This window comes from Phoenix dactylifera, chromosome 15 (genome assembly GCF_051530095.1).
Source record: "Phoenix dactylifera cultivar Ajwa chromosome 15, Ajwa_hap1_PhDact_Kaust_v1.1, whole genome shotgun sequence".
Lineage (NCBI taxonomy): Eukaryota > Viridiplantae > Streptophyta > Magnoliopsida > Arecales > Arecaceae > Phoenix > Phoenix dactylifera.
The window spans coordinates 13,908,138-13,929,038 of NC_143204.1; the positions used below are offsets into that span (position 1 = coordinate 13,908,138).

Here is a 20,901-nt window from a genome sequence, read left to right on the forward strand (position 1 = left end):
AATCCAAAGAAAAGAAATACTCTTCCGAGGAGAATGGATGTGCCAGATCCCGATGATCCTGGCGATGCTCGCCGCCGCCGAAGAAGAAGAAGAAGAAGAAGTGGCCGGTGGTGGCCTACGAGAGGAGAGAAAAGAAGGAAGAGGAGAACTGCTTTAGGATCTCCGTAGCTCTGATACCATGTTGAGAGAGATGAAGAGGAGAGAAAGATAGGGAAGAAAGGCTTATACTCTGTTATTCATAATCAGAATAGTGTCATAGCCCTTTCTTTTATAGATGAGGGTGGCTATGTACAAGTAAGTTATAGCTAAGATACATTTAATAATGCAGCTGCTATACAGCTACAAGACAAGACAAGTCATACTGTTAACACTCCTATACAGCTACAGGACAAGACAAGTCATGCTGCTAATAGTTAGAAAATGCAAAGGCGAGTCTCTCAACTTACTTTGCAATCATAGTTGTGAAAGACACTTGTTGCTTAACAAATGGTCTTAACATAATAGCCTCTTAACTCGTAGCTGCCTCTAGTCAGTGTCACTGGCTGTCTTCCATATAAAATCTGAATTGCAAGACAATATCCTACCAAGGATCAACTAAGGGCTAAATTAATCCACCGAAGGAGCATGGCCTTTGAAATCATTATCTCCTAGAGAGCTAGAGTCTGTCTATCCACTAAAAACCTCCACTCTAAACTAAGCCCATAGACTCTGTCAGATGGCCCAGTCTGAGGTGACTGGTGTTTATTAGTAGCATTGTGAGTTTGAATTTCTACAGAGCTTAATAGCCGAGCATCACTCCTCTTCCTAAGTAGCATCATAGTAATTATCATATCCTGCTAGATGTGCTAGAAAAATAGTTTAATGGAAAAGGAGGAAAAACAATCGATGGTTGGGTTGGATAGATGCACATATGTATCACTAGTATCCAAACTGAAAAAATATAAGATATTGGGATCTGCTACCTTGACCTTTAAGAACTTTTACTTCTGGGATGCTACCTTCTTGAGAAAGGAAGGGATAACTATGGTGCTATGCTATCATGACTAGATACTAAGAGCTAAAAAAAGAGAGATATTGAAAATAACTGAAAGGGTAAAATGAAATTGCTGGTCATTGATCGACGAAGGTCGTGGTCTTGGGATCACAATATAAATTATACATATTTTTTAATTGTTAGACAACTATCTTATTCAAGCATTGACACATGTTATTCTCAGTTAACTCCACTCTCATCATTTTCTCTTGACGGTTCTCACGGTTTGTTCCAATCTCCAAACTGTCTATCTCTACTTCCCACATTCCAGTCTCTCGATAACTATCTCCCCTTCTCGTATCCTGCTCTCAGGTCTTTACCCTGTATCGGGCTGATAACTTAGCCACATGAATCACATAGAGCATAATCAGCTTTTAGGTTAACACAGTTTATTGGGTAGGCTATACTCTCAATTGGTCTATGTTTCACCACTTGTCTTCGAGGCCTATATCTCGAGTGACTTACTACTCGATCTAGTTCAATTGTTGCTTTTTAGACATCACTCAGACTACCTTGCATGGTGCCATATGATAACTTGATCGGTCTATACACAATCATTTTCCATCTATCTTTTAACTATCATTTGTCCTTCTCAAGCCTATCCATGTATAGAGCTGATCATCGGGCGGGTCTCAGGCCTAAATTATATTATTTTAAGTTAAGCTTTCAGCCAAGCTTAGCTAAAATTTGGCAATTTTGTGCTCAAGCCCATCCCATGATTAACTCTAGCCACATGCCATTATCTTAGCTGATCTTCATGCCATTGATTCGAATATGATGTAAGAAGTCCTATCCAACACTCTTGATTCCAATTAGTGGCCTCTACGCTCATTCTAATAAATTAGAACTTAATACCCAACCTACTTCCAATACTGAGGGCAAACCCCTTTATTATTATTGCCTAGATTTTAGTAACACATGGCTACCATCTAACTAGCCTTTAGGCTTCCACTACTTGTTAGGATATGGTGTAAGTAGAGAGAAACCTCCGATCTATACTCTAGAGCTTGGGATCTCACTCTAGAGCCTGGCTTGTGTATTATTTTGCTTCAAGGCTTCGAGGATAAGTGAGGTCCTTGGCCTTTTTAACCAAATAGAAGGTCAAGTATAAAAGCAGTATTTTTTATATCCTAAAATTGGCTTTTATCCATTTAATTTAATACATTTTCAACCAAACAATAATTTTTCTCCAGCTTAGCAACAATGATAGTTAACTAAGCAGCAATCAAACAGTTTCTCTCATGAATTCGTGGATAAGTGATGTTTATTTATAGTTAAAGATAACTACCCTTGCTTAGTTAACTAACATCCAAATGCAGCCTAAACAAATGGTCCTATAGATGGTGCCACCCAAAATACCAATTATGACATAAAAAATCGAATAGGAAAACAAAAACAAGGAAAATTCAAATCAAATAAAAAGATTCTGGTAGGGTTGCAAACATGTTAGGTCAGATAGGGGCATACTTGACCTTGGTCCAACTCAATTTCATATTTAGGTCATGATTAGAGCTAATCAAGGCCGAGCTTGGGCGCAAAAAAGATCAAATTTTGAATAGACCCAGTCCAAAGCCTGATTAAAAATGAATAGAATTTAGGTCTTAGACCCAACCTGTGATTAGCTCTAGTCATGATTTTGAATTTGGATTAAACTAATTAGTTATTCGGGTTGGGTTGGGTTGAGTCTACGGAAAGAATTTTAGATCCAGAGGATTATACGTGTTGGATGGAGGTCAAGTATGACCTGGACCCAACCTGAGATGTTCGGGTTTGGGTGATGACCAAGTCTGGTCAGGTTTGTAGTTTGAGTTGAGCAACTAGTTATAATTCATAATTGAATATAAAATTACTAAAAATCAAATAAACTTAAAAAGAGTCAACTTAAACTTAAATTTTCATTCAAAACCTTTCAATTTTCATCCAAGTAATGATCATTTTTAAATTTGCAAACAATGATTCTTGAAATATATATTGATGTACTTGAGGGATTAATAAGAGATGGCAGATAGGTATCATGTGCCTCTCCACATGTGGAGATAAGGTCATTAGCTTAGATCCTCCCTAGCCTTGTAGTAGTTAGAGCTTCATGCATTAGGATGCTTATTTTTTCTAAAAACATTATAAATAAGAATCCATTAGAACAAATGAGGAAATATAAATGTTTAAATATAATAAGTGAAAATAGGTAAGAGAAGATGTAATTATTGAGATGAAAAAAGATGAATTATTTTAAATGAGAGTTCATTTAATGAATTAGAAAAGATATTTATAATAAACGAGAAGGAAGTTTTATGATTCTAGTTTTGGGTCTGACCAAATCAAGTTCAGGTTGAGTTAGATCTATTTTTTGTTGATATAAACTAGACATAGATAACACACAACCACGAATTTAGTTCAAATCTAATTTTGAACCCGAACCAACTCACAGATCTTCAAATATGGATCGGGCAAGGTCTAATGCTGAGACCAAGTTGGCTTACAAGTCGACTCAACTCTTTTGCAGCCCTAGGTTCTAGTGTGCAATTAAAGTCTCATGTCTATGTTGAGTGCTCCTCTTAATCGGTTCTTGTTTTACCTCTATAGGCTGCTTTAAGTGGTGTTGAATCCAAAGGCTTTGACTCACATGATGCGCAGATTGGTTAATTAGGAACATTTCAGTCATTTTGCTTGCAGCATATATTCTAGGCATCACAAAATACCAGGTGTTGCTGGAATCTGGATCCGGGGGCGACCGGTCCGCTGGGAAGGAGGAGCTCCGGCAAGAACTGGCGGGCGGCGATCCGTCGACGAGCGGCGTCCTCCGCGAGGGGCCTGCAAAAAATCGGTGGCCGGGGTTTCCGGCGCCGGCCCTCCGATGCCTAAGTCAGAGGGGGCAAGTGTATTCAAAGGGAGAGAGTCCTTGCCTAGAGATTTTTTCCTCCCCTTTTATAGAAGGGTGCTGGGTTACCTGTAATGTAATGGGATGAAGTTGCCGTACGGCTGGGCACGTCGCATGAATTGGTGCACGATCAAGTAAATTAATGCCTTGCTGTTGGAGAGGAGGTCGGGATCAGGGGGTTGTCAGGGTCGACTGGATGCAGCCGAGCTGATTTGCTGTGGAGGACTGAAGATCCGTAGATAACAGGCGCCACGCGCATTAATTGTTGAGTAAGCCGGAGATACGCATTAATTGTTGAGTAAGCCGAAGATACGCAATAATTGTGGAGTAAGCCGAAGATACGCAATAATTGTGGAGTAAGCCAGAGGTCTGCGGAGGCCACGCGCATTAAATGCTAGGGGCGGTGGCAGGGCATGGTCTCTGATCGGACTATAGAAGGATGTGGCCACGGTAGGTGAGTGGCAAGGTCGGACTTTCGAGGTTGAGAGCTCTGAAGTTGGGCGCCTGGTAGGGTGTCCGAGGTCGGTCGCCCGAGGTCGGGCGCTTTCGAGGTCACGAGCTGTCGATGTGCTCACGTGCTTTGGGGCGACTTACATTCCCCAACACCAGGATTCCTATCTCTGGTTCTCGAAACCCTTGCCCATTGAACTATCTAAAATTTCTTTTGATGGCAAGAACTATTAAATGTCTTTAAAACTGTTATCTTTGCTTTAGATTAGATATTCTTTTATTTTTGTTTTAGTAACCTTTTTTTTTTTTGTTTAGATGCATCTTTTCTTTTTAATTCAATAAGCTGTCATTCTCCTCCCTTTTGCCAAAAAAAAAAGAAAAGAAAAACTATTTGAAGGAATGAAGGATTACAACCAAAAAATAGCAAAACTAGGACACTAGGCACGGACAAGGATAGATCCATGCTACATCTAACAAATCACTGATCTTGAATTGAAATTGCGAGTCATTAGTCCATGTCTAAGTTCAAGCTTAACAGATAGATCGGTTCAAGGAAATATAAATGGTCACCTAACTTTGGATATGAAACTTCTCATATACCAGGCATCACCCCACAAAATCATGTTGGTGAGGAATTACTGCAGGCTAGTTGAGCCTCAGTCAACTGATTTGGGTCCTGAACTTATTTAAGACACAAATCATGTTGAAAAAAAAATAACTAGGATTTAGACATTACACCATATGATAAAAATCCACAGTCAGCCCTTTCCATCCTCAAGCAAACCAACATGCAACGTTGAATGAAATAAAAGCTCATAGTTTTGATTGAAAGATTCCCCAAATCCCATGCATATGTAGCTGCCCTTAATTTAACGAGCAGTGGCATTAAGAATACCATTATATTCCTAGTTTATATAACTCTCTTATAATTCTTTAACCATTAGGTCCAACTCTGGCTATGAGTTGGTCAGTTTGGATCAGATATTGACGTGATTTAAGCTTGATCCATATCTGAGTCAGTTTTGAAATTTGAATTTAGTCAGATCAACTTTTGTGAGGGTCAGATTGGATTGAATTTAATATTTTATTTATTAATATATTAATCTTTGAGTCATATGAAATCAATAATAGCACATTCAGACACTATAAGAAACTCATTTAAAAATAGGTTGATTGATTGCATCATGAACATATTACGTAAGAAACAACAATGAACAACGCATGCATTACGAGTGAGTAACATTTAATATGAGATTAATTAACGACACATGACTTAATATTGACATGCAAATAATCAAAAGAATAAAAGTACTTACTAATTATGCATTACTTTCTTAAATTCAGGACTTGTCAAGGTGGGTAGGAGAACATTCTAAACTAATAAATGGTTTGGAAGACGGTAGATTTTTCTGATTCAGGCGCGATCAAATGACTTTTAGTTCGAACTAGCATGGGTTAATTATGAGAGTCTAGTTTCGGATTAAAGTGGGTAAATCATGTTCATTCAAAATCACAAGTTGATCATATGGTAGCAATTTAGCTAAGGCTACAATTTCAAAATCCAAGAAATTTACGAGAATTTGGTGTAGTTAAAAATTTTTTAAAAAAATCTAACAAAGAATATAAGATAATTAAAATATTTAAATAGCTAGCCATGAGAAAACAAATCAATTGAGAAGTAAAAAACAAACATACAAACATGAGCGGCTCAATGGATCTGGCGGCCTTAGGTGAACTCACTAATAATAATAATAATAAATATATTAAGAAATTATTTGGAAGCCTTAATGTATTTATAGCTAAGAGTCTTTAGGTTTGGGGGCCTCAATGCATATAGCTAAGAGTCTTTTGGAAGCCTCAATATATTTATAACTAAGAGCCTTTAGGTTTGGATCTTAGGCGATCGCCTAAGAGGTGGACCGGCTCTGGATACAAGCAACACTGTCAAAAACAGGACGTAACATCATTATTATTTTATAATTTACAAATTTTTTTTGGACTAGTACCATATTCATGATAGAATATTTTTAGTTAAAAATTTAAAAATCATTAAGTCAAGGTGCACTAAGGACAGTATTAAATTTTTTCCAATAATCCCCATCCATAAAGAGCCGTCAACAGTAAAACAAGTAAGCCAAACCCCACGCAAAGGCAGGAAAGTTCGAGCACTAAGAACAATATAGATTTTGGAGAGGACGAAGGCCATCCTGGGGACTCGGGGAGATATAAAGTCAGTGCTTCGAGTCCAAGCCACACCCAAACATATCCCTCCGAAGCTAAAAGGACAGCCAACCTTTCCAGAACCGAGGGTTTTGGGGATCTACCCTGTTTTGACAACTAATCAGCAAGAAGATGTTTGACTCCTGGTGGTTGGCAAGGCCGGAGAGAGAGGGGGGGGAGAGAGAGAGGAGGGGAGGTGAACATAGACATCCGTGAGCCCCTGTCCTAAATATGGGTGAGACAGCAGGATCACGCGCCGTATTTCTAAATTCTCACCCCGCGGCGAGGACCTTGTCAGGTAGGTTTTGACGACTTTCCCTTTTTTTGTTAGATTTTTTTCAAGATCTTTTTTCCTGCGATGTGTGATTTCTACATTTATTTCTCTTGGTGGGCATGATTTGTATTGGTTATTGATGGAAACTTGAGCTTGGTTTGGACCTCGGAATTTGGTTGTTGCTCTTTGATGGGTTGCAGATTTTTCTTTTTTTCAGGATGAGTCTGAACTTTGGGAGTTAGTTTTCGATTTTGACCTTTCCACCTGTAGCTGGCTCTGTTTTTTTTTGAATGGCGATTTTTTTTTTTTGTCTACTATTTGCCCTGAAATAAGGATTCTATGGTTTTCTAGTCGGATCCATAAGTTACTGAATTTTGTGAGCATGCCTCGAGGCATATTTTTGATTGATTGAAGATTTGAAAAAAAATCCATTTTTGAGCCCTTAATCTTGATTCTATGATCTGTCTCTTGGATTGGCTAGCCAGCATCAGTGTTAGATGACCTATTTCTTGTTTTCTTTTTTGATTTTGAACTTTGTTTGAGTTTGGAGGAGATGAATTACTTCAACCAAAATGCCCTAGCAAATTTTAAATTATGTACATTTTTTCCCCTTTGCTTTCTGGTTACTGTTTACAGTCTATTTTGTTTTTTTTGATTACTCTCAGTTTCTGCTTAGGCTCTGTGAATGTCTTATCTGATAGTTTTTCACCTAGGAAATTCCGTACTGATAGCATAATGTTACTGTTTCATGTCAGATGAGTATTATGCGCTACTTTTGTTCCTTATATAATTTTTTCTTGAAAGTTCAATGAAATGCTCATTATTCAGTGTTGGAAAGAATGGATAGATTAGGATGCGACTTTGATTTGATTCACTTTGGATCTATATAGGTTGTATTTTTGCTACTGCAGTATTATCTTGGAGATAAAAAAAAGGAGAATGAGGATGGGGAACAAAAACCGGAAATCATCTGCTTTCCGTTGCAGTGCAGGAACCAGATGCTCTGTATCTCTAGTTTTGTGGAGCTTGGTGGGATGCATCCTCATGGTTCATTTCTATTCTCTGATCCCTCAAAAGGACAAGGGAGAGATCCGTATAGGTTCGAGCCATCTCTCTGTGACCAGAGAATTGGAAGAGGTTGAGGAAGAGAATTTATATTTGCCACCCCCTAGAGGAAAGCGGTCGCCGCGTGCAGTGAAACGAAGGGGACCACGAAAGCCTTATTCAGTGGTTGATGAATTCTTAGATGAATCTTCTGAATTGCATGCCCTTTTCTTTCCTGATCGAAAGAGTGCAATAGACCCAAACAAGAGAGGGAAGGACAGCATGTATTACTATCCTGGTAGACTGTGGTTGGACACCGAGGGAAATCCTATTCAAGCACATGGAGGGGGCATTTTATTTGATTGGAGGACAGAGACCTACTATTGGTATGGGGAGAACAAAGACGGCCCAACTTACCAGGCACATAGGAGAGCAGCTGCACGGGTCAGTTGAAATTTAGAATTTGTTTTGCTTAATTTTTGGTTTTCCCATCTCATTTCATTTCATTAAGGTCAAAAACAATATGCAACATAATTTATATATGGAACGACATCCCCCAATTTTTCAACCTTGGCAACTTAAGTTTGTCAAGGGGCATTCCTGTGTAATAGCTTAAAGATTGATGTGTATTATCATGAGAAATTTATAATTTCAATTTCACTTACCATTAGATTTTTTATATTTTGGCTCTACAATAGTTATAAAACTTAATTTTGCTTTGAGAAAGTGATAAAAATTTAATTCTAGATTCACTTTTAATTCTTACCTTGATTCATTATAGATAGGGGCGGCCCGGTGCACGAGTCTCCTATCATTACAGGGTCTGGAGAGGGTTAGATGTATGCAGCTTGATCCCCCATGTGCAAAGAGGCTGTTTCTGTATTTCAAACTTGTGACATTTAGGTCACAATAGAGCAACCTTATCATTGCACCAAATCTCACCCTCTTGATTCATTATAGATAGTGTCACAAAATCCAAGAACAAAAAATATTATGTACCGATGACATAGTCAATTCATTTAGAATGTGAATGCATTTTGCTTTCCTGGATAAATTATAAATAAAAATGCCTACTTTCCACAGGAATCAACAAGATATTCTAAGCTAGTGACAATTAGACAAATAGTAAAATGAGAGAGCTTATTTTGTTGTTTAGTAGCAAGGGGCATGAAAAGTTTATATAACTCTAAGATGAGCAGCCAAAAGGTTTTATAGGTGTGTGAAATGCCATGGATATTCATAACTAAGGTATCAAGAAATTAGGATAGCTGCGCCGAGAGAAATATCTAGCTTCTCTTAGTTTTTTCTGAACTTGTAACCTTAGGTTAGTGTTCTATGTCTTAAAATTGTAGTGAAATCAAAATATGTGGCCCATTTCACACCACAAACTTAGCCCATGTTTCATGATATTATGATATACTTGAAATCTTTATATCACAATCCTCGACCAAGCTCCAAGAACATCAAAACCCATGTCTGATGTTAGTATGTTGGGATTTTGTTTGAGAACCATGTTGGACTTGCTATTAAAGAGTAAGGTTTTCCATCAACCCCAAAAATTCACAGTTTGATATAGTGAGTCTTCCATATATCAGAAGCGCCCAATATGTATCTGATGTTCTTTGAGCCTACACCTTTTTTCTTTTTCTAAATATAGCCAAATGCATGATTCAGTGTAATAATGGCTCATGATCATCACCGTCATCATCATCATCACCCCTTGAACAATGCATCTCCCATTACAAGAGTGTTCAAGTACGTTCCATTCATCACCTATATGGGCTTGTTTGGTTCGCGGGAAAAGAAAGGGGAAAAGTGTGGTCAACAGAAAAGTAATGAGATGCCTCTTGTTTGGTTGGAGTTTTCAAAGGAGAGAGATGGAAAAGTTGTATTTCCATGGAAATATGATTCCCACATTTCATGGAAAAGTTTTTCCCATGAGCCGGAAATTACTTTATTTTTATTTTTTTTCAAAAAGGCCCTTCAGCATTAAAGAGGCATTAAAGTCCTAATTTTTATTAAGGATATAATAGGAATTATACATAACTTTCTTAGGAAAGTGGATGGTCAACCAAACATAAGCACTCTGGAAATCTGTCACTTTTCCATGGTCAACCAAACATGCCAAAAGTACTTTTCTAGGCATCATCTTCCTAGAAATCTGCTTCCCAGAAATCATATTCCTAGGAGGAAAAATGCTTTCTGCGAACCAAACGAGCCCTATATATGTTATCCACAATATCATACCACTTCATAATTCCATTTATAAGCTCTATTGATGGTGCTACTGCTGATGCTATGCCCTCACCCTTGCTTTGTCTATTCACCATCTCTGGGTATGTTTTCCACAATATATAGACAACCATTTGGTGGTTCTACATAATTCCATTTGTAAGTGTACCAACAATGCTACCGCTGTGCCCCAGCCTTCCCCTGAACCCAAAGTGCTGTTGACATTGTTAGCATAAATAATACAATCTTTTTCTCTTCCATAATATTGTCATGTGAAATATGAAGGTGTGCTCATATTTGATTACCTTCTTCCTCAACCATTTTCTTCTTAGCTAATAACTTGTATTGCTTGGGTGTACCTCTTGATCCAACATATCTATGCAAAAGTATAGAAATTTTTATTATTTAGATGAGAAGAAATCCTTAAAATTCCTAAAACCCTGTCTCACCTCTTCAAATAATGTATTGAATTTCTATTTTAGTGTTATTTTACCATCAAATGATTGATCCAAATTCGAATTTGGTTCCAGATGAGGTTGGAAGAGTTCTAGAGGCAAAAGTTTGACTTGCTCTCTTGAATGAAGAAATTTAGGTTTGACTAAGTAATTTACTATGCAGCATTTGCTATCACATACTAATCCATTTTGTAGTGATATGCTACAGTACACCCAATACTGTACAAATTATACATGCCAACATAAGATGTACTTCATGTACTGTACTGCTATACATACAATATCTGCACAACTTATGGCACAAGATGACATGTTGGTAGACTAACCATTGGTTTTTGATAAACATCAGCAGAAAACATTAAATTATTTATAATCAAAAAAACATTATTAAGGATAACATAACTTTATAAAAGGAATAACCTGTGTATCAATCTTTGCAAAATCTACTGCTACAAATTATCATGGATCATAGGATATTGACAGATATGGTAAAATCCTGGGATACCAAGTACTTTTTTAGGTGTAGGGTTGGGATCAGAGAGGGGTACATGGTTAAAGAAACTACGACTTCAATTGTTGCATAAATTAATGAAATTGCTGTTTATATACTTTTGACTATCATCATTTTAAGTTCATGTACGTGCGAGTGCAAAACTCATTCATAGTGCAAGGACAATTCTAGTAAGTGTCTAAAACTGTTATATTGATCACTATACCAGCAGTTTGTGGCTTGCAAACAAAGGAATACGATGCACGATGATTATGTCAGGAAGAAATCTGTTCATTAGTTCTTGTGTTTTCTTTTTCTTATATCTCACTCTTTCTAAGTATGGTATAACAGTGTGTGGTATTAGGTTGAAATTCGACAAGCAAGTGCTGGACTAAATAAACAATCTCATTAGTCATGTAGTCAATATGAACAATCCCAAGACTAAAACCCTTTGCATAGCTCAGGACATGACAATTGCATTGTAGAGTCAATGATTCAATGTATAGCGACATATAAAGAATGCAAGATGCAAAAATGGCCAATACGCAGACATGTATACTAGTTATACACTATAATGGATATCATGCAAATTGTTGAATTGTAAAGATTGTGTTCATCTTGCAAGATTCTTTCCTTCCTAGATGTATAGCATCATATAAAGAATGCCAAACATATAAATGGCCAGTATGCGGAGATGTATACGTAGATGTGTCAATAACTTTATGCAAGAATAGTCTACTATCTTATAATGGATATCATGCAACTTGTTGAATTGTAAAGAATGCTTTCATCATGTAATATTCTTTCCTTATGATGACTACTACAAAATACAATATTTTCTTTAAAATTTTAAACATCTTTCTCTTTGTGTACTCATCTCTGCTTGCATTCATTAATCAAAGCAACACTTGAGGGGTACTTTAGTACCATAGCATAAGCTAGAATGTGGGATTTTGGCTTTTCTCAGCAATATTTAAGTGGGCTTTCTCAGTATTTGCGTAGTCTCTTTATTTGTAACCATAGCTTTTCAACCATTTCCTTCACCACTTAATTCCTTTGTAGCTTTGGTAAATTCTTAATACTTTAAATTTGAAGGAGAAGCCAACAGGATTTCATGATTTTCATCCTTTATCAAACTAATCGAACTCCCACCTGCAGAGAGAGAGAGAGAGAGAGAGAGAGTCATGGACAAACTCTCATTCTCTCATTTAAGAAAGACAAAGTAATGGACATTCTTATACATTACATGTTATCAAACATTTTTAAAAAAAAGATGATCATGCTATACATGATTGCGACAAAAATCATGTATGATGCTTTTTAGAGAAACTAGCTTTTTCCAAAGATCTGCTAGTCTTCCCCCCACCCCCAGACCCAGCAACCCCACAAACCCCTGACATACACAGAAAACAAATATTTGGAGAATGTGACAACAAAGATCTGGCCCTAAATAACACTTGAGGTTCGACCCTGTGTACTGATGTCAGAGCATTCCAACTGAACTAATTTGCTCAGCTGCTTGCTTAGACATCATTAGAGATTTTGATGAACCAACTCATGTAAATGTTTGTTGATTCTTCTGAGTTTGAATGAAATGAATGTGGCATCTCAGCACATGTGCATGCATGATAAACAACATCTCTAATTCTCTATTGTCATCATGCTCCTCATTACTGTATTTCTAACCATATTTACATTGGAAATAGTAGTTAATTATTTGGTGATAGTGATTTTTCAATAACTTTGATTATGCTGAGACCATTGCACCTCTGCCAAAAAGGCCACTCCAAAAAGGCCTTTATTGCTATTTTCATTCGTCATGGTCGTCTATTAGATGAATTTATGGAATGCCTTTTCTTCATGGTCACATCTTTGAGGATGTCAGCATGTAACTCCCTCTCGGCCTTTCCCATTCTCTGCCCAGTTTTCTTTTCTGGTCAAATTCTTTGCTAAATATCTACCTGAATTGTGTCGTTCAGAAAATTTTACAAGCCTCTTTTGCTTGGTATGAACATTTCTGATACCGTTTTTGTGGGAGCGTTTCATGAGAAATATTTCTATTTTGTTAACTTGGAACTCAGTCAGTGCGTTACAGTTCCTTTAACACATCTGACCCTGTATTTCCCACTATTTCCCATTTGAACCATCGTATCAAGTTATCAACCTTTGTCTGAAATGGGCATTGGTCTTTTGACTCCTTTCATTATGTTCACCTCTTTTCTGATTGTGGTTGTTTGTGGGTTTACACACATTTGATCTAATTAGCTATGCCTAATTTATCAAAAACGCAACATTGATTCCTATTGAAACTTCATTTGTTCATTTTAATAATGCAAGCCCCTTAGACATCCTTCTGTCTCATTATTATTGGATGTTTGTAGATGTTCGTGTCTGCCTTGACCATCTTTGAATGGGTAGCATGCGTTAGTTTCATGGTGAGCCAGTTTGACGGTGATTCTAGCTTTATCCACCATATGGTCCTCTTGCACATTCTGTGGCTGTTGTTATGTACCTGTGATTTTCTTGTGTTTGCTTTTGCCTTGCTGGAACTCAAAGCCCTCACTTCTGCTGTTATGGCTTGTGATTCTATCATTTGGCATTACACCACTTGCTTTTGCATCTTCTCTTGAGTTCTTGTTATATTTTGGAAAAGCAGAAAATAAGTTTTCTCTTGCTCTAGTGCCAAGTTCAGGTATTGTATGATAGCTCATACAGCTGTAGAGAAATTATTTTGCACTTACACATTCTTCCTGGGGAATCATATGGCTACTCCAATTCTTTATTTCTGTGATAAAGCAAGTGCTAATCAGATTAATAGGAATCCAGTCCCTTAGGAGTGAATTAAAGTTATGGTTAATTGCCATTTTGTTTAACACTTCATTTTTGATCCATTTAGTTCCTTGTCTAAACAGCAGCTTGGGAACTTCATCATGAGCATGTATAGTTATTCTCTTTTATCTATGGGTAGATTTTTGGATTCAGCACATAATAACTTTGAAGGTTGTCGAAGAGATGCTTTTTACTCACTTTTCTCTGAGAGGGCCTTTACCTATTTTAATTGTCAATGGCCCCTTAAGAATTAATCGAATAAGTCATAACCAGTCCTCTAGGTAGATGCAATAGATTATGTACCCAAAAAGCAAAGAGAAAGTAAAATAATGAAGAAATAATATACACACGTGTTCGCATGCACATGTGCACACACAAGAGGAGAGAGAGAGAGAGACCCTTATTATTCATCAGCTCCCATGTACAGAACAAGTAGAGCTATTGCCAAATATGCCACTAACAATTAAGTAATAAGAAAAATACTATCCATCTAAATGATTACTGCATTGTTGCAACCTTTCCAACCCTCAGTCCTCAAATTTGACAAAGAACAGATGGGCCATCCGGTTTGTAATCATTGCAAAACAGTCACTAACTTCACATTAGCTCTAAGTTGTTGACTTCTTTGCAAGTCTATTAATGTTGTATGGCTCAATATTTATCTAGTTTGAGTGGCATTAGTTGATCAATCATGTTTAAGATGAGGTGGGAATGTGTTATTGGCTGTGAGACTGTGTTGTGACTTTCTTTTTATTTGTCTCTCTTTGGAAAAAATACAATATGCAGCATGCAAAAACATTCTTTTGCATGTCTTATATGTGAATATTTGTTCCTTTCTAGTTTCTACCGCTATTATCTTGGTGAGGGCATGTTTTATTGTCTAACAAGCAAAATGATTATTCTACTCTTAAATTGGGGCAAGCATCTCACTCCCTCTTTTCATGAGACACATGGAGTTCTATATGCACCGATGTGATCCTGAAGCCAAGTAAGATGAAAATCTTACTTTGTGTGAAATGACTGAAACTTGCATGTTCAAGCTGTTCTAAAGATTTTAGGTTAGGGTCATTATATGTCTGTGGCGGTCATGATGTGTGGCCATAGTACTTATTCTAGTTTCTTAATGTCATTTATAAAGTAATAATTATTTATTTATCAACATGTGAGAAACTAGCATTTATCATTCAGGAAAATTTTTTTGCTTCTTTTTTTTTTGGTACAAAATATTTTTGCTTCTTTGGTGGAATATGATGGCTATTGGTATTTATATAGCCTCAAAACCTCCAAAATATGTTAGACATGCTTGTCTGCCAAGTACTTTCAATTGCTTGATTAATAATTCTAGTGATGATTTATGAAATATATCACAAAAGAAAAAACATCGAATTAATTAATGTACGTATTTATTTTGTAGATTAGGTGTATAATTAGCTATGTGGGTATCTCTCTTGGACAAACTTCTACTACGCTAATGTGGTCATGCTTATAACTGTATTTTGGGCATATTTAGTGGTGAGGTGCCTCAAGGACTAGCATTCATCTTCGGAGAAGCTGGAGGTTAGTTGTTGAAAGTGACATCTGTCTAATGACTCTAATCAATAATTAAAGGTAGCTGTTAAGTTGTCAGACTTTCAGGAAGTGCACTTCCTTAGTTCCTGTGCTTGATAAGTAGAATGATAAGCTCAAGAATAATTTTTTATCCATTTTCGGAAAAATCAGTTGCATGGCTGCATGGACAATTAATTACCAAACTTCTATTTGTCTAGCATGCTAAGTTGCTAACAGTCACAAACTGCTCTTTAACACTGGATAATGGACTGTTTATTGAGAGTTGATCGAGAAGTTGACCCTATGGAAACTACTTGCTTGAAACAGGTGATCAACTGATATTAGATTTTTGGCAACAAAATTTACTCATATTCTTCACTTCGGGACATCAATGGCATGAAGATACTTTAGACTAAATGTAGGAATTTTATCTTCATTTTGTTATTGATGGTGTAGAATCAGTGGTGTTTAATATCTGTCTTGACTGAATGATTTCAGTAATTCTGTATGAAATTAGAGAGCACCGGTGAACAATTGCAAACTCTCATGGAGTTGGTGGCATTGATGTTACATGAGGAGATTGAAAGGGTTGTATACAAGAAAGTAATTGTACATAAAAGAGAAGTATGTTGATGAGGCTGAAATGACATGAGTAAAAGGAGATTCTGTTGTGATACCACTGTTTTTTTCTACTTATATCAAGGAACTGGTTCACAGTTTAAGTTGGCTTGACTAAAAAAAATGAATATGCCTCAGAGGCTTGTGTTTGTTAGAGGTTTATGTATCTCGGGTGCAACACCTGATACCCATATCATATGCTACATTTTTTATCTAACCAAGAGAAGTAATCCAAGAATTCATAATACCTATATTACAGATGGTTATAAGCTGTCTAAAGAGTCTGCTTTATCTGTGCTTCAAACTGGAATGTTTACTTTCGGTGTTATCTGGGCATGCTTTCTCTTTATGATCTCTCTAATCTAGCTTTTACTTTTTGGGGCTTAATAAGCGATCACAAAATTTAAACTAAGCTCATAAATGCTTCATTCTTCCCCAGATTGACATCATTGGAGTTAGTTGCTACTCCTCGAAGGACTTGTGGGAATGGACAAATGAAGGCATTGTGCTGTCAGGAGAAGGAACCAATGCCACCCATGATCTCCATGTATCCAATGTGCTTGAGAGACCCAAAGTGATATACAATGATAAGAGTGGTCAGTATGTCATGTGGATGCACATAGATGATGCTAACTACACCAAAGCTTCAGCGGGTGTGGCCGTCAGTGACTCTCCAACAGGACCTTTCACATACCTTTATAGCATGCGCCCTCATGATTTTGAGAGTAGGGATATGACCATCTTCAAAGATGACGATGGGAAGGCCTATCTAATCTACTCTTCCGAGGACAACAGCGAGCTCCATATTGGTCCACTAACTGATGATTATCTCAATGTCACAAGAGTGATGAGGAGGATTCTGGTGGGACGACATAGGGAAGCTCCTGCCCTGTTCAAGTACGAGGGAACCTACTACATGATCACCTCTGGTTGTACCGGGTGGGCTCCAAACAGAGCATTGGCTCATGCAGCAGAGTCAATAATGGGCCCTTGGGAAACAATGGGAAATCCTTGCGTTGGAGGGAACAAGATTTTCAGGTCGACGACATTCTTCGCTCAGAGCACATTTGTAGTCCCGCTGCCAGGGTTACCAGGTTCATTCATCTTCATGGCAGATCGATGGAAGCCGGCAGAGCTGAGGGATTCCAGGTATGTATGGCTGCCTTTAACTGTAGGGGGAGTGGCTGATGAGCCTCTAGAGTACAATTTTGGGTTCCCATTGTGGTCTAGAGTGTCCATTTATTGGCATAGAAGATGGAGGTTCCCAGAAGAGTGGCAAAGAACTACATAAATGTGGAACTGTTATAGTCCTTTCAAATGATAACATTTAGATCTTTCAGTTTCTACTCACAGTGTGCATATATCATTCCTATATGAGCAGTTTTTCGTGATCATTCTCTTTTGTCGAAGATTTGATCTTCCTTGCAAAGGCAACCTGTTATCATTGGCATAGGTAGCATGCTGTTTTATTATTGCTAACAATGATAATATATTGTTATATTTTTTTAATTGAGCACATGGAATTAGCATGTCATGTTAAATCTGTTTGTGATTCCCGCATTGGCTCGTATGCAACCTGTTATCATTGGCGTAGGTAGCATGCTGTTTTGATTATTCCTCCTTTTCTGAGCTCATGCCAATAGGATCCATCATAAAAAATATTTGGTCAGAATGGCTTAGGCAATTATGTGGTCTAATTTTCTGACTTAGATTTAGGTTAAATGTAATTGTAAATGGTATCTCATTTTCTTTTCTTTTTCTTTTGTTTTTTCCTTTTTTTTTGAAATTGGCTTTCTTCTCTACATGTTTTTGGAAAGTAATACTCTTTAGGCAATTTAGCTGCATTAATATGAACCTGGTTATTATAAAGATTTACCGAAGGTTTGAAGGTCATAAGGGGTAGAATAATGGACCTTTTTTCAGGCAGGAGAAGGTAGAGCACCAAAGTCGATTGTTGGGTTTCCACCAAAGCAATATCCTTTTAGTTTTCAAGGTGATGGTAAGCTTAAATTACTTCGCCAGCTTTTCTTTAGTATTGTTTGCTTTTCTGTACTATTTGTTTAGCATTGGATATTGGCCAGGTCAATCCAAACCCACCCCAAGCCCAGCCTGGGATTGGGTTTGGGTTGAAAATCCTTAACCTCCTTGGGCTTAGTTTGAGTATTAGACAGTTTCAGATATTTATAAAGGTACACAAGCGAAAAATCCTATATATATATATATATATATATATATATATATATATATATAGAGAGAGAGAGAGAGAGAGAGAGAGAGAGAGAGAGAGAGAGAGAGAGGGAGGGCGTGTTAGGCTAGGCTACAATCGAGTGAATTTTCACTCAGATTTGATTAGGTCTAGATTGGATGATAAGAGTCTCATGTTGATGATTTGAGATGTTGGATATGATCAACTATTTTTATATTATTTACATACTAAAAATCATACGATTTGGAGACGCCTAATCTATGCATCAAGTAGTCCATTAATAGATAGTGTAAATAATATTAAATTGTGTATGTTCTTTTAACCAGTTGATGTATGGGCTAGGGGTCTTCAGATCACATAATTTTTAGTATGTATGTGGTTTAAAAGTAGTAGATCACATTCAACGGTTTGGAACATCGATGTGGAATCCTCATTGTCTAATATAGATTTAAGCAGATCTAAGTAGAGATCCACTCAAATGTAGCTAAATTCATCTCTCTCTCTCTCTCTCTCTCTACACACACACACACACACACATATATATATATGAAAGATATGTCTTCTGTTTTCAAGATTTCACTAATGTTTGTTTAACTATCTAAAATTAGAATCTATATTATATTCACATGTTGCTATTCTTATTCATTTTGCTTTACTTCTAGATATTATTTATATAGAACAAGCGTAATTATAGGTGACTTTGCTAAACTGATTCAGACAACTCGACCCAACTTGATCTAACCCGAAGGGAGAACCTGAGCTCAAAAAATTGAGATCAGGTTGTGTGTGGGTTGAGGAACTCAGGTTAAAGATTGGAATGGGTTGAATTTTAGGTAGTGCTCTCAGAGTGTTTGGCCTGGGCTAACCTTCAAAACAACCTAACCTGTCCCATTTTGACCCATAGAATTATTTTGCGACCTGTGTCATCGAGAAGCATGATTGTCCATTATCCTCAAATTTAGAGAACCTGAGGCTTCCTGAGAGATTCTGCACGTCCCTTTGCAAAAGCTTATTGATATCTCAGCCTATCAATCTACTTTGATATTTGCCTTGCCTTGCTGTCCCTTCTTCTCCAGTAATATAATGATAAAAAGTAGGTACCAAATGGTAAGGCTGGCAATGTATGCTGTTTCTGGTTCAGATTGGATCAGCTCGATAGATTTGATGATCAATAGATTTGATACAAAGATTCAAAACCTGACATATGGAACATAAGAATTAGGTACCAAATAGTAGTCTTTAACTGCTGCCATGTTACTGTTTCGAAAGAACCTCCACAGAAAGGGGTCTAGACCTTGTCTTTGGCTGTGTGATGCATAGGGTTGGGGAGTTAATTTGGGGTCAAAATTGCTACCTTTGTCCTTGGCTATTCCAATCAAACCATGGTTCACAGCCATTTCATGAGGGTTTAGCGGGAGATGAAGCATTTCAATTAGGATACTTGTGCAAGGTCTCCATTCATGAGGTCAGGATTCGTGACACTCAGGGCCTGTTTGGAATAAAATTTATGATGGGATGTGGGTTTTGATCCCATAGGATTATACATAAAATTCTATTGGGAGGAAAATCTTGAGTAACTAATCCTATCGTATGTTTGGATAACAAATTAGGATTTCCTACAGGATAACATATGCTGCGATCATCGCGTTCCATGAGCCCGAGTTCCTCTCTGGCATTTTACCGAACACCCCACTGGCGTGCTCCAGCATCCCATTCTGGGCGTACCCGGAAATCATCGCCGTCCAAGTGGACACGTCGTTGTAAGGGGATGCATCAAAGAACATCTTTGCCTCAGCCAGATCCCCGTTGTGGGCGTACCCCGAGATCATGTGTTCCAAGAAACCACGTCCCTCTACGGCAGCATCCGGTCGAAGAGCTGCCGGGCTTCCGCCATCCTCCCTCTCCGGGTGTAGCCAGCGATCATCGCATTCCAGGAGACAGTCTCCCAGGAGGTATTCGAGTCGAACAGCTGCCTCGCGGCCTCGAGGCGGCCATTCTCGGCGTCGGCAGCGAGAAGGCCGTTCCAGGAGACGGCATCATTGTTTGGGTTGCGGTCGAACATGTCCCATGCCAGGTCGACGAGGCCGCTGCTGGTGGGTTGCAAAGGCAACTACTATAGGTGAGCTGTGAGCGGGCGTGTGGGGCTGCATCAATTCTCGTGCAGCTGAGTGGGAATTTCTTTCGAACACTGAGGGGGCGGTGCTGATGGCGGCCCAGGTCACTGGTGCGGCGGAGGAGAGGGTCGAGACGGAGGGCCGGTGCGTTGACACAACTACCCCATCGTGGTCGGAGGTCACGAAGGGCCCTTGGCGGCAGATGCGGTCCCAACACCGGAAAACGGCAGAGGAGTCAGAGGTTCTCCACCGACTTTTCCCAACGGTTTTGGAGCTCCCATCGGACTGCATGGTGGTGCAAAAATAAAACTGCTCTCCCAAGTGCAGGAGAATTGCACAAGTAGTAAAACTCGGAAATCCGAGGTCGAATCCTCAGGGAACGGTATAGGTATTATCAGCGTATTTTAAATGTAATTTTTAGTTGATTTTCAGAAATCAAAAGTAGAGAATAATCGGTAATTAAACAAAGTTCAAGAATATAGATAAGGCTAGGGATCGGGATTCCCCCTT

General features: G+C 38.0%; 1 protein-coding gene across 4 annotated transcripts; it reads left to right on the plus strand.

Annotated features, from left to right (window-relative positions):
- Positions 1-6,492: 6,492 nt before the first annotated feature.
- LOC113463622 (glycosyl hydrolase family protein 43) lies at positions 6,493-17,605 on the plus strand. 4 transcript variants are annotated; one of them, XM_039121369.3, is made up of 3 exons: positions 6,493-6,879; positions 7,746-8,343; positions 16,511-17,605. In XM_039121369.3, the coding sequence occupies exons 2-3, from the start codon at positions 7,795-7,797 to the stop codon at positions 17,360-17,362; spliced, it is 1,401 nt and encodes a 466-aa protein (XP_038977297.3). In that variant the 5' UTR covers positions 6,493-6,879; positions 7,746-7,794; the 3' UTR covers positions 17,363-17,605. The 4 variants fall into 4 exon arrangements, with proteins under 4 accessions (XP_038977297.3, XP_038977298.3, XP_038977299.3 ...); XM_039121370.3 differs by having other exon boundaries at positions 6,505-6,879; positions 7,767-8,343; XM_039121371.3 differs by having other exon boundaries at positions 6,549-6,879; positions 7,842-8,343.
- Positions 17,606-20,901: the final 3,296 nt, after the last annotated feature.

What these genes read in the sequence shown, in the direction of transcription:
- LOC113463622 (XM_089927442.1), top strand. Translation starts at nt 6,813, where the DNA reads ATGGGTGAGACAGCAGGATCACGCGCCGTATTTCTAAATTCTCACCCC. An exon ending in CACCCCGCGGCGAGGACCTT is followed by an intron (nt 6,875 to 7,841) that starts GTCAGGTAGGTT and finishes TTTCCGTTGCAG; the next exon opens with TGCAGGAACCAGATGCTCTG. An exon ending in ATAGGAGAGCAGCTGCACGG is followed by an intron (nt 8,344 to 16,510) that starts GTCAGTTGAAAT and finishes ATTCTTCCCCAG; the next exon opens with ATTGACATCATTGGAGTTAG.